The sequence below is a fragment of the Cricetulus griseus genome, chromosome 7, assembly GCF_003668045.3.
Source record: "Cricetulus griseus strain 17A/GY chromosome 7, alternate assembly CriGri-PICRH-1.0, whole genome shotgun sequence".
Taxonomy (NCBI): Eukaryota; Metazoa; Chordata; class Mammalia; order Rodentia; family Cricetidae; genus Cricetulus; species Cricetulus griseus.
Genome location: NC_048600.1, coordinates 80,897,181 through 80,910,540, shown reverse-complemented (window position 1 = coordinate 80,910,540; position 13,360 = coordinate 80,897,181). Strand labels below are relative to the sequence as shown.

The following is a 13,360-nucleotide window of genomic DNA, read 5'->3' as shown; positions in this document are numbered from 1 at the left end:
TCAAAAAACCAAAAAAAAAAAAACCAAAAAAACAAAACAAAAAAACAAAACAAAAAAAAACAAAAAAAAACAAAAAACAAAAAAAAACAAAAAAACAAAGTGCATTTGTTGCTTCAGTATATGAGAGTGAAGATAAAATTCAGAAATGTTATTTTTGGATAATATATACAAGTGCTGATGGCTAGAAGTAAAGCAAACCAGGAAGGGGACTTGTGGGCATATAATCTGATAAGGAATTGTGTTTAGCTTAATTTTAATCTCTTCTTTTGTGTACAAGGAGAATGTGCTGTTGTGTTAACTCTAGAACCGAGCACATGGGAGCCCTGCTGTGTGAGTGGGCTTTGGACCGTTGTGGTTCAGAGCACCCAAAGGTGACATTCCTGTTCTGTGAAGAGAAACTGAGAACTCATTTCAGGTGAAGACATGGTACTTCCATCTCAGAAGAGCCTGTAGGGAAGTACCAAGTGACACCAGAACCACGTGCTGAGTGCTGGCTAGCCTGCTCTGTTTGAAATACCCAGCACTGGGACCACAGTGTAGAAAATCATTTTTGACTTCTACTCTAGACAAATGGAGCCCACTCCACTGTTGCTGGTGGCAAGGCTTAGCTGCAGAAAGTCTTGACAGCAAACAGACCAGTGCAGAGTAGAGTTTGATGCAGGGCTGAAAAACAGAAATTCTAGTCAATGTAAGTACCTGTGAAACGCCTGCCCGAAAACAGGTACGTCATTTTCTGTGGCTGCCCCAGTGAATTCTTGCATATGTGGCAGCTACCACATGCATCGGTTCTCCGGTCAGTCTAAAGGTCAGGACTCTGCAATCATTCCACCAGGCTGAGAACAGGGTTGGTGTGGCCACATTCCAGTGGGAAGCTCTGGGCAGATTCTCTTCTTTGCCACTTCAGCCACTCAAGATGCTCTTTGGCATCACTTGGCCCTCTGGGTGGTCTAAGCACCAGCCCGTGTCAGGGCTCATGATCTCATGTGCAAAGTACATCTCACAGTTTAAGGCAACAGGGATCATGGCTCTACCCAGCCAGCCACAGCATGACTGTCATGTGTTCTGTGTACACTGATGTCACCAAGATGGAAAAAGACATACAAACACAAGTACAAATGTGAGGAATTGCCCACCTCATATAAAAGGACAAAGAATTGGAAGAGAAACTTGAATTTCATTTGAAGAGATTAGGGATGACAGGGGGAAAAAAGAAGGAAGATGGTTTAGCTGAGGGGGGAAGGTCAGTGAGTGAGGGCTGGAGGGTTAAAGCATAGGAGGAACTCTTGGCTTCTGAGCTATGGATGTGTGTCTAGAGAACAAACTGATGGGCAGACATAGGAAAAGGGAGAAGACTGTGGGATCCTGGGGAGACGTCCTGAGAACTGGAATGTTAAACCTGCTATTGGTTCTTAAATCCAATAGAAAAAATCGAGTGTAGTCTTCACCCCTCCAAAGCTGTGCATGTGCCAGTGGCTGCCATCTCAGTATCATGGCTGCCCTTTTGCTTCTGGTGAAGGCTAAGAGGTGCATTCTGTACCATTCAGACCCATAGGTCAAAACTAAGTTAACTAGCGAGATCCCAGAAATATCGAGGTGCAGAGAAGATTCCAGGCCAAAGCCTGATACCCAGTATTGGTTATGGGGAGGGCAAGACAACCGCTGCCCAGTGGCTTTTGGAAGTCCTGGTCTGGAAGTGCTCCTGATAAACAGCAAGTCTCACTGTGCTGAGATCATTCAGTCCTTCCTCCAAGAACCACAAGACCCTTGTGGAGAGAGCAGTGTATCTGGCCAGCAAAGTCACCAAGCTCAACAGCAGGCTGCAAGGCAAAGAAAATGAATTGACAGTTCACACGCACATATTATTTATACTGAAATAAAACAGTAGATGCTGAAGGAAAAGGAAGTTTAGCCTGACATGTTGGCTAGATTGACCTACAGAGACCCCGCCTGGAAAAACAGTAAATAAAAATCATTCCATTGGTAAGGACCAAAGCCAAATACAGACCAAAAGTTAGTGTCTTCCATGCTTCTCTGAAGGTGCAAAAGGTACTATGAATATTTACAGCCATACTGGTCTATATAGGGAATTAAAATACTCAATATATATTTTAAACATGAGTCATTTACACAGAGGTCAAGCATGATTTGGAAGATTCATAGGGCCTATATTGAATTTCCAAATGGATTGGGTTCGTTATAACTAGTTCTAAAGAAGATACATAAGCTGTAAAGAACACGTGAGCTAAAGGGACACTGGGAAACTCAGACCCTTGACATGTATGTATTTTATTGACTCAAACTGCACTGTAATTGCTTTAATATCAATTTACTTTTTCCTTGATAATCTGACTTCAGTGGCCAGTTTTTAAAAATAAATATTCCTTTAGTATTTACAGAGTACTGTTGCATTATAGGGTATTAAATATCAGACTTATTCCTTTGGCATGATAGGTACTAATTCTATTTAAAAGAAGCTGTGGTGATACCGTTCTCAAGAAGCGTTTCTTAAATCTCCTGAAAATACATCTGTCTTTTCTATTGCTGAAACGAAACACCATGACCAAGGCAACTCATCTAAGAAAGCATTTAATTTGGGACACATGGTTCTAGAACAGTGGTTCTCAATCTTTCTAATGCTGCAACCCTTTAATACAGTTTCTCATGTTGTGGTGACCCCCAAGCATAAAATTATTTTCATTGCTATGTCATTAACTGTAATTTTGCTACTGTTGTGAATTGCAATGTAAATATCTGATATGAAGATGGTTTTAAGTGACCCCTGTGAAAGGGCTATTCAACACCCAAAGGGGTTGCAACCCACAGTTTGAAAATTGTCCCAGATGGTTAGAGTCTACGATGGCAGAACGAAGGCACAGTGGCATGAACAGCGGAGAGCTTGTATCTTGTTCCAAATGGAGGACAGAGACATTGAGAATGCCCTCAAGTCTCAATCCTGGTGACTCCTTCTCCCAGCAAGGCCACACATTCTAGCCTACCCAAACAGGCCATCACCTGAGGACCAAGCAGGAGAATGGCATATGGGGGCCATTCTCATCCAAGCCACTCATGTGGTCAGAGTTTAATTCCAGTCTAGATAAACTTCCCATCCAGATATCTAACACACCCTGTGAGCTAATTAAATAACCTAACACACTTAAAGCAGTCACACATTAATAAGTAAATACATTTTATTTAGCCTAACTCATCTCAAAATACTTTTCAGGATGCAAAGTATGCAAAATGCATCCTGTGCTTATGTCTAAACTTTGTTGTGTTTTGCACTGAGTGTATCCACCTGACTTAACACTTGCAAATACTTCATCTGTAGATAACACTGCGCATGAGTGCTCCTGACACACACACAAAACACACATGTCATTCCAAACACACGTAACCTTTCTGGCAATTGAGTATCTGCTTCTAAAAGTGCAAAAGTCAAGAATTTATTTCTTTGGGCACCCTGCCCACAAGTTAAGTGCTCAATAACAACACATGGCTGCTCTGTTGGGTTGTCACCCAACAGTGCTCTCTGTATGGTCATAGTGATATTCATTAAAAGAACATAGAGCTTTCTATCTTCTTTTCCACCGAGAATAAGAAATTATGATTAATAGTCCCTGTTCTTTTTTTTCTGTATTCCAAATTCATCCTTTTTTTTATTGAAATACTGAACACATTAAAGGTCTTTTGAATGGACTTCCTTCTACATTGGGACTTTATTTTTTTATTTAAATTAGAAACAAGATTGTTTTACATGTCAAACCCCGTACCTTTTCCCTCCCCTCCTCCCCTCCTCCCCTCCTCCCCTGCCCCCAACTAACATACTACTTATCCAATACCATTTCTGCTCTCCAGGGAGAGTGAGGTCTTCCATGGGGAGGTCTTCAGAGTCTGTCATAGCCTTTGGAATAGGGCCTAGGCCCTCCCCTGTGTGTCTAGGCCAAGGGAGTATCCCTCTATGTGAAATGGGATCCCAAAGTCCATTTCTATGCTAGGGATAAGTACTGATTGATCTACTACAAGAGGCCCCATAGATTTCCGAGGCCTCCTCACTGACACCCACATTTATGGAGTCTGGATCAGTTCCATGCTGGTTTCCCAGTGATCAGTCTGGGGGCCAAGAGCTCCCTCTTGTTCAAACTCATCTTTTCTATAATTTCTACTGTTTTTCTACTTTGATTACAAGACAAGTCTATCATTTGGTTCACCTATTGCAGAGTTTTCCTTAGTTTGCGTCACTGAGCCAGGTAACTATATTGAGGTTAGTTTGGGATTGCAGTATTTTCTTGAATTTAGCTCTATGTCTGCATATTACCCAACCCCCCACACACACACACAAACATACAGCTCTTTGGGATCCTCACACACTTTATCTTCTCAGAGTGCCTTCACATCACTTTGGTTGCGGTAACTGAGGGGTTCTGATATCCTGGTTTTGCCTCCTCATACAGGGCGAAAGCTGAATTCAAACTCAAATTTCTGCTCAGTGCCTGTTCTACTACTGCCAGAGAAGAGGCCTCTGGAGAATCAGGCCTTACTTCTTACCTGTCCTGTTCAGTCTTCCATCCTGTTGTAAGCAGCCTTGTTAAATTCTGAAGACCTTAAATCATCTCTAGGATTCACTCAGATTTCTTGAAACAAACCAGGAAACTGCCCTGTTTCCCAGTTTATTTATACACTGGTGTGTATAAAATATTGAAAATACTAATTTAAACATTGAGTTCATCTAAATGACTGTCTTGCAGTGAGTAGGCCAGGAGGCCCGCATCTCCTTGTTCATGTACACATAAACCCATGAAATGAGTGGGAAAAGAGCGATCACAACAGCAATAGTCAAGTGCATTCTTCCACCAACTGGATTCCTATAAAAATAAAAATTATGGTAAAGTCCAAGAAAACAAATTGTTTGGAAATAGGCATGAAGTTTGAATTGGTAAACCATTACATCTTAGTAGTTTCCCTTTATGAAACTAATATTTGCACAAAATCTCTATATACTTAATTTGATATATGTTTTGAGGAATATTAATTAGATTATACTAAAATTGATCTTTCCCTATTTTTTTTGTTTCCCTCATAAGAAATCTTTCCTTCCCTGAGACTCTTTGTTTGAGACAGTCTTGCTGAGTAGCCCTTGCTGGCCTTTTATTTGTTATGTAGCTCAGGCTGGCCTTGAACTTGTAGCAATCCTCCTGCCCCCCCACACACACACTGTTGGTATAAGAAGATGTAACACCCTGCTCAGCCTTTCCCAAGGTCTTGAAGACACTATTGCTTTCTCTGGAAATTTTGTTGTTTGAGTTTTTTTTTTTTTTTTTTCCCCCTGTGGCAATAAAATCTTGTTTGTTTTGTTTTTCAAGACAGGGCTTCTCTGTGGCTTTGGAAGATGTCCTGGAACTAGCTCTTGTAGACCAGGCTAGTCTTGAACTCACAGAGATCTGCCTGCCTCTGCCTCCCAAGGGCTGGGATTAAAGGCATGTGCCACCACTACCCGGAGTGGCAATAAAATCTTTAAAGACTTTGCCACCTGTGCTTATGAGTAAAATTACTATAATTTTATTTTTTAAATGTTTTTGGTAAATTTTATTAAAGAGCTTGTTCTGCCCTCATCATGAGAGTCCTTCTTCCTGTTCCAGAGGCTTTTGCTAATGGTCAGCATTGTTCTTCCTTAATGTTAGATTTCATCAGCTATGCCATCTAGGTCTATAGTTGTATTTTAGGGAAAATTTTTAAATTTTGAAGTCCTACTTAACAAAAAGACTGAAAAGTGATGAACTAAACTTCCAAGAAGTTAGGAGAATCCAGCTGAATGAGGAGGGGCTTGTGGTCCCCTATCCCCAGAACAAACTGGGGAGTTAATGATTGCTGGAGGAGGGGACAGTCAGCTTTCTTTAAGGGTGTGGTCTCTGATAGGCTGACCATGCTCTAGTGGATGGCCACAGACCTCTTGATTCAGGCCTGTAATCCCAACTACTCAGGAGCCTGAGGCAGGAGGCTTGAAAATACAAGACCAGCCTGGTAGAGAGTAAGTTCAAGGCCAGACTGGGCAACTGAGACCTTGCCTCAAAATAAAAAAGTAAGGAAGTCTGGGGCTATACCTCACCAGTCGAACAAATGCCTTAGCATGTACAAACTCTGTATTCAGTCTCCAGCACCTGAACAATAAATGAATTTTATAAATCAAGTCCAGAATAGAAATTCCCTAAAATGCCTTACAGCATTGATGAATGTTTTGATGGACTTGCTGACTTAATCTAGGACTTCAAGTACAATGTACAAAGTTGTTTGCAATGCTATCTGAGGACTTGATTCCTTAGTTGTGCAGTGTGTTCCTGTTTACCCCTAATGTTTCTTTTACTTATGCCCCTTCAGGATCCTGTTCAAATATATATATTTATGTCTTTCCAGGGCTTATTAATGTGATAGTTTTAGAGAATCCATATTTGACTTATGGGTTCTCTTATTTTTGCATATCAATTTTTCATTTAATTGATTTTTGCTTTAATGTTTATTTTCTTGTTTTGGGGGGTTTAGCTTGATGTTCTCCCAAGCTTGAAGCCTCGCTCATTCAGACCAGCCTCCTCACCCCTCATATCAAATATATACTTGAGTCCAGATTTTATGTCTGAACATTGTTTTAAGCCTCATTTCATTAATATTAGCATTACTCCTTTCAGTTCCAGATGTTTCTGATTTCCATTGTGCTTTCTTTTTTTTTTTTGACTCAGATGTACTTGAAAGCAAATTTCCTAATTTCCAAATGTACAGTAATTACCTAATTATATTGTTGTTAATGGCTTCTATGTTAATTACACTATGTTCAGAGAATATACTTTGTAAGATATAAGTTCTTTGAAATATGTAGAGTATTGTATGGCTGAGCCTATAGTGTTTTTGAAATAATGGACATGTGAAAAGAAAGTGGATTCTGCTAGGGGTGTGTGTGAGTGTGTGTGTGTGTGTGTGTGTGTGTGTGTGTGTGTGTGTGCGCGCGCGCGCGTGAGCGCGTGTGTGTGTAGGCTAAAGGTTGACACTGACAGTCTTATTACTGTCTACAGTTATTTTAAGATTTATTTTCATTTTGTATGTATAAGCATTTGCTTTAAATGTATGTAAGAGTACCACATGTATACCTACCTGGTACCCCTGGAGGCCAAAAGGGCATTGGATCCCCAAGAACTGGAGCTACAGACTGTTGTGAGACACTATGCGGGTGCTGGGAACTGAACTCAAGTCCTCTTCAAGAGCAGCAGGTGCTCCTAACTGCTGAGGCATCTCAACAGCCTCACTGTCCACCTTTTCTGGAGGCAGGACCTCTTACTGAATCAAAAACTCACAGATTGGCTGGACTGGCTGCCCAACAAGCCCCTAGGACCCATCACCCTCCAGTCTCTTAAGCACTGGGGTTACATGCATAACAGATTTACCTGGTTTTGCATGGGTGCTGGGAATCTGAACTCAGGTCCTCAGGCTTTCACTGCAAGGGCTTTATCGACTGAGCCATCTTCCCCAGCCCCAATTCTTTCACCCATAATCATGTGTCCTAGAGTGTTCGTGAGGGCTAGTTTCTTACTGCGTAAGTAAAATATTCTGTATCTACACTGCCTTTGTTTGTTTGTGTTAATGAATAGGTGGAATGCGTTAATGTTTCACAAAAAATGTGAATTTTTGTTTTTAACTGACAATGTTTATTTTATCTATGTGGAATGATGTTATTGGGCACATACACATTTAGAATGGCTGTATCTTCTTGAGGAACTGGAGGTTTGGCCATTAACAAGTGTCTCCCTAGCCAGGTATATATAGCACATGCCTATAACCTCAGCATTTAAGAGTTGGAAGAGGAAGCTCAAGAGTTCAAGGTCATCCTCTGCTACATACTGAGTTTGGAGACCTTGTTACAAACAAATGTTTGTGTGCGTGTGCGTGTGCGTGTGCTCTCTTGTGCACACACACACACACACACACACACAACTAGCAGAATCCACTTAGTTTTCACATGTACATTATTCCAAAACACTATAGACTCAATAATAAAATACTCCCTACATATTTCAAAGAACTTATATCCTACAAAGCATATTTTCTGAGCATAGTGTTATTGACATAGAAACCATTAACAACAATGTACATTAGGAAATTAGAACATTTACTTTCAAATACATTTTGAAATTATGTATTCATAATTTCAAAACTATGAATTTTGAAAAATATTATGTTTTTTGAGTGTTTTGTCTACATGTATGCCTGGTATTTGTAGAGACCAGAAGATGGCATCGGATCCTCTGGGAGTGGAGCTAACAAATAGCCAGCTATAAGCCACTCTGTGGGTGTGGAAATTGAACTCAGGTCGTCTGAAAAAGCAGCCAGTGCTCTTAACCACTGAGCTATCTTTCCAGCCTGAGACCTTGGTTTTTAACTGATGAGTTGAACTTACTTTGCTGAGCTGTGACACAGTGCCATCCATGCTGTGATGATCACCAGGCCAGACAGCTCCCTGAAAACACACCATGTTTCACATTCTGAAGTGGCTGCCGCTCCCCCGCTGCATGTCACTGGGAGTGGTACAGCCCTGAAAACAGCCTAGGGGCTCATTTGTCATTAGTTTATGTTTTTAAAGATGTTAGTGTTTTGCAGGGGCTTGAACCAATAAAAAATCTAAACACACACTGAGAGAGCTGGGAGAGCCTGCAGGGAGAATAAGGGCTTGTAGTATTAATCAAACTAATAGTGCTGAGGAGGGTGTGTTTGTGGAGTTGTGTGTCAGCCTCTTGCATTGGCTGAAGAATAAGCATGTTGTTACTGTCACTGGAGTCCCCACTTGGAGTCCACCCTGATTCTTGGGCTTCAAGATGGAGGTGACTCAACTCATTTAGTATATATCCCCTTCAACAGACCCAGCCTGGCCATCTCTCCAGTTTATATAGGGTCCAGAGCAAACCATGCTTTGTCAGTGACACCTAACATACAACTCTCTGAAGCATGGTGCCTGCATGCTCCAGCAGCGGGGAAGAAAGTAAAAGACTCTTTGTAAGACTGGGAGCCAAAGAAAGGAAGGTTATAATAAATGGTTCTGACCAAGGGGGATGATATGTGATACACCAAACAAGGTTGACTCAAAGTTCTGACTTCTGAGTGGCTGACTGCACTTACACATAAGACTCTAACGTAAGAGTGACTCAGGATGTCGCCAGCTTATCAGACTGGAACATACTGTACTATGCCCTTACTAGTCATAGGGAGGTCAAGGTCCGCCTGTCTGGCAGTAATGTGGAATTGGCAAAGGCTATGAGAGCTGTGATGGTGGGATCCAAGAGGCAATGCTGGGTTTGAATCCTGGCTCCACCATTTCCACACTTCCTTCATCCTATAACGGCTGCATTACCATCCCTGCTCCTCCAGGTGCATTTGGGGAGCGGGTGTAAACCATTATTGTGCATAGGAAACTTGCTGCTGTGAAGGATTACTGAGGTCTGCCCCACCCCTCCCAAGAACAAAAGTTGCTGCTCACCTGCCTTCTTCCTCATTTAGGATGCTCTGCTGTGCATGAAGCAAGAAGTGGTATGCCAAGTTGCCAGCCCACAGCACGCAAAACAGCATGTGTATCACAGACACACTCTTCCAGACGAAATTGCCTACAAGGGCATATCGTGCAGCTGTTAATCACGTCGAATCCATAAGCAAGCACTCTCTTTCACTTGCTTGATGAGAACTCACTCATTTTCTTGGGAGAATCACCCTTCCCATACCACTTGCCCATCACCAACACCTGGCCTCAGCACTTTCTGTTGCTTAGCTTAGTGAAATCATACATGTAGGCTCACACAGGGAGGCATAAAGGATGGCCTTGCCTGTAATGAGCTTGCACCTACTAGGGGGACACAAAGAAGCATTCCATACGTTGCTGTAAGTACTACGCACGGGGAGATTGGATGGAGCAACATATACTAATGAAAAACGCAGAGGTGTGTTACAGACATGATAAATGCTTTCCACACACAAAGTGGCAGTTTGTATACATAGATTTCAAATAAATCCCAAATAAGAAAATAGCTCACAGGAGTGGTGTTGTTCAAGAATGTGTAAATGAAAGGATTGATCTAGATTAGAAAGAAAAACTACATAAGCGGCAATGATTGCCCCCCCCCCCCCCCCCGAGTCTGTGAAGACGAGATTACCACTGCGACTGATGCCTATTTGACAGTAGCTGGAGGCTTCAGGAGTCAGTGCAGTGACCAAACCCATCTCCCTTCTGTGCTAAATCTCATAAGCAATAATCATTCCAAAAGGTCTTGAGTCACAGTTGACAATGACTAGTATGTCAGGACCTGGGGAAGCCTTCCTAGGATGGTCTAAGTGAAAAGGAGCTCCTCATTATGAGAAGGGAGAGGAAACACCTGGAATCCTGGTTTTCTCTTGGGAGTTGACACGGTAGATTCTCACCATTCTAAGAACTCTGATATGCTGAACCTCCAAGGAGAATCCACTGTTCATACCTGTGACAAGAGGATTAAACCCAACAAGCAGGGTAAGCACTGCAGGTATCATGTACACCACCTGTTGGCAGAGAGGAAATGAGAGGGTTAGGACATGTGCCCAAACCTGGGAGTTGCAGCCCAGTTAGTATTGTGTCCTCATCCCCAGCACTGAAAACAGGAGTACGTTTGTAGCAAATAAGAGTGTCATCAGTGGTCCCCAAGCCATGTGATTTTCCTCTTTTGCTAGGCACTGAGGATGTGATAAGTTCTGCTACTATGACCTCATCACCACACCAGGCTGTAATTTTTACCTCCCTTGGTCAGCTCTTCCTGCAGGAAAATATACTTTGGAACTCAGGTTATGGACCAAAGTGCTGAGGAGGAAGTCATTCGATTTAGGGACTGGGGACTCTGGATAACAGGCAGAATCAGACTATGGGTCTACTGGGAAAACACCAAACACTTGACTAAAACTTTTCTCTGTAACTTCTGGCATTGTCACTTGTTGCTCAGCTATACACAGTGAACAGTGTCCTCAATTCCAAGAATGAATTCCTTCCTCAGTGATTTTGTACGGTCTCCATACAAGACTGTCTATGGTTGTCTGAGGTAGAAAAAAAAATCATGGCTGGATATAACCAATACACATCCTTGTGATGGCTGTCATAAAGGTTAGCAAAGCACATGTCAAGTGACTATCACATTGTAGGACCTAAATAACACCGTAATGTCATGACTGGTGCCATGATTGTCAGGGGGATGAGAGTTGCTGGAATAAACTCTCTCTGTGGAAAGACTTTCATGTCTCCAGAGAGTTCACACCCACCCCCCAGCAAGTTATATTATCTTAGTGATTTCTGCTTCCAAGGAGAAAAATTAGGAAAATAAGCTCACACGTGTTGATTTTTCAGGTTTTAGACAAATGTCTCCAGCATCAGAGGCACAGTTGTGTCAAACGGAGGAACATAGTAGTTCATACTCACCACCCAGAACTCTGCATCTGGATCGTTCACCTAGAATGTCAACATATCAAGCTGTTAGCCGACATTAGACCCGACACATCCTATGTCTGGTCTGACTTTGTATTTACTATTCGTTTCGAAGAGCCAGGCGCTGCAATGGGCTCAGGGTACAGAACACCTGTCAACAGGGTAGCTGTCTGCACATCAGGACGGCTGAAGGGATCCCCCATCCCCACCCTGTTGAACCCAACAGGTAGGTCTAACACATAGTCATGCATACTTTGAAAAGAACTGCTTGGGATTACCTAAGAACCACACGGGTGTCTTAAGACCCTGGGTCTCAAGAAACGAGGGGCGGGGGTTATTCTAAGTAAGTTAGCTTGGTCGGGAAGCGGTCTGGGAAGGGTAAGGAAGCTGTCAGTGCTGTTTACTCCTTCCTCCCAGGTACAGAAACCCATTCAGTTTCACCGGAGCTGAAGGTTAGGAAGAGTGCTAGAGGGGCGGTTCTGGGTCCCTTTCTGAGTGATCAGCTGCTGCGTGCATGTGCATGCGGGGCCGCCAGGTCAGGCTCTAGGCGTGTTGCTTAATCACAGGAACTTATCCTTGTTATGGTAGAGAGGGCTCAGCAGGTTCAGGAAACGGAAACCCCAATTCTGCTCCACCCGGCGAACTGGCCGCCCGGGCGTCTCCGCGGTCCCGCCCTTCCTCAGCCCGCCTGACCTGCACCACGGCAGCCAGGGCGAAGAAGGCTGCCATAAGCGCGTTGCAGGCCCGCCACAAGCCGGGAGCCCAGGAAGCCACTGCAAGCGCCATGGCCTGGGAGCCGGAGGAGCAAGAGTGGCCAGAGGGGACGTGACCAGAGGGCGGGGCCCCGCTAGTGGGGCTGGATCCAGAAGGAGGGGCGGGGCGGGGCGCAGTGGGCGGGGACGGGGGCTAGCGGGCAGGACTTAGAAGGGGGGGTGACCCCCCCGCCCTCCCGGGTCCTAGGACAGTCTCGCGGCGCCTGCTAGCGGAGGAGTGTGGCATCGGTCTTGCCCTGCTGTGTTCCTTGGTGTGTCCCCATTTTTTACTGATGGGAAAGTGATTCCTAGAGGGGCGAGGTGACTTGCTAAGGTCGCCCAGATGGTGGAGGGGTTGAAGGAAATCGGGTCTGAACTCTTTTACAGAGGTGTAGCTCCAAAGCCTGTTTCCCCTTGGCTAAGGCTGTGCTTTCTCACACTAAAAAAAAGCAAATGGAAAAAACAAAACAACAACAACAAAAACAAAACAAAAACCAAGCACAAACCAGAAACGGAAGTGAAGAATAGAAAGAAAGAAAGAGAAAAAAGAGGTGTGTGAGTGTGTGTGTGTGTGTGTGTGTGTGTGTCTGAGAGAGAGGGAGAGAGGTTTTCTTAAATTTTCTTCCTTCCTTCCTTCCTTCCTTCCTTCCTTCCTTCCTTCCTTTCTTTCTTTTTCTTTCTTTCTTTCTTTCTGTGTGTCTGTCTTCCTTTCTCTCTCTTTCCTTTTTGAGACTGGGTCTCTCTACATCGATCTGGCTGTCCGGAAGCTCACTATGTAAAACAGAGTGACCTTGAACCCACAGAGATCTGCCAGCCTCCAGTGCTGGGATTAAAGGTGTACACCACTACGCCTGACCAGCCTTCCAGGTTTCTGTTTTTCTGCTTCTTTCCAAAGTGCCTGCACTTTCAGAGCCAGGAGAGCATTGTGACAGTTTCTGAAGTGAGTGACAGTGCACAGCTTCCCAGCAGCTAGCCTCCTTTATCTCCATGCCCTCTAACCATAAAAGGTATTTACATATTATGTGTTTGTATTTACATTTCTCTCCCACCAGCAAAGCCAGCATTTCCAGCACTCATTTGCTCACGCATCTTTTAGAAGGAAAGGCCTGGAAGTAGTCTAGCTCTCTGCTCACTTGTGTCA

At 43.5% G+C, this 13,360-nt stretch overlaps 1 protein-coding gene across 3 annotated transcripts; it reads right to left on the bottom strand.

Moving 5' to 3' along the window:
- Window positions 1-15: 15 nt before the first annotated feature.
- Tmem220 (transmembrane protein 220) lies at window positions 16-12,317 on the bottom strand. Of its 3 annotated transcripts, XM_027427126.2 has the most exons (6): window positions 12,161-12,317; window positions 11,462-11,491; window positions 10,497-10,557; window positions 9,512-9,635; window positions 8,438-8,497; window positions 4,650-4,862 (listed from the first exon to the last, which is right to left on the bottom strand). In XM_027427126.2, exons 1-6 carry the CDS (start codon window positions 12,251-12,253, stop codon window positions 4,727-4,729), a joined length of 504 nt encoding a protein of 167 aa, XP_027282927.1. In that variant the 5' UTR covers window positions 12,254-12,317; the 3' UTR covers window positions 4,650-4,726. The 3 variants fall into 3 exon arrangements, with proteins under 3 accessions (XP_027282928.1, XP_027282927.1, XP_027282929.1); XM_027427127.2 differs by lacking the exons at window positions 4,650-4,862; window positions 8,438-8,497 and adding an exon at window positions 16-1,817; XM_027427128.2 differs by lacking the exon at window positions 8,438-8,497.
- Between the last annotated feature and the right edge of the window lie 1,043 nt (window positions 12,318-13,360).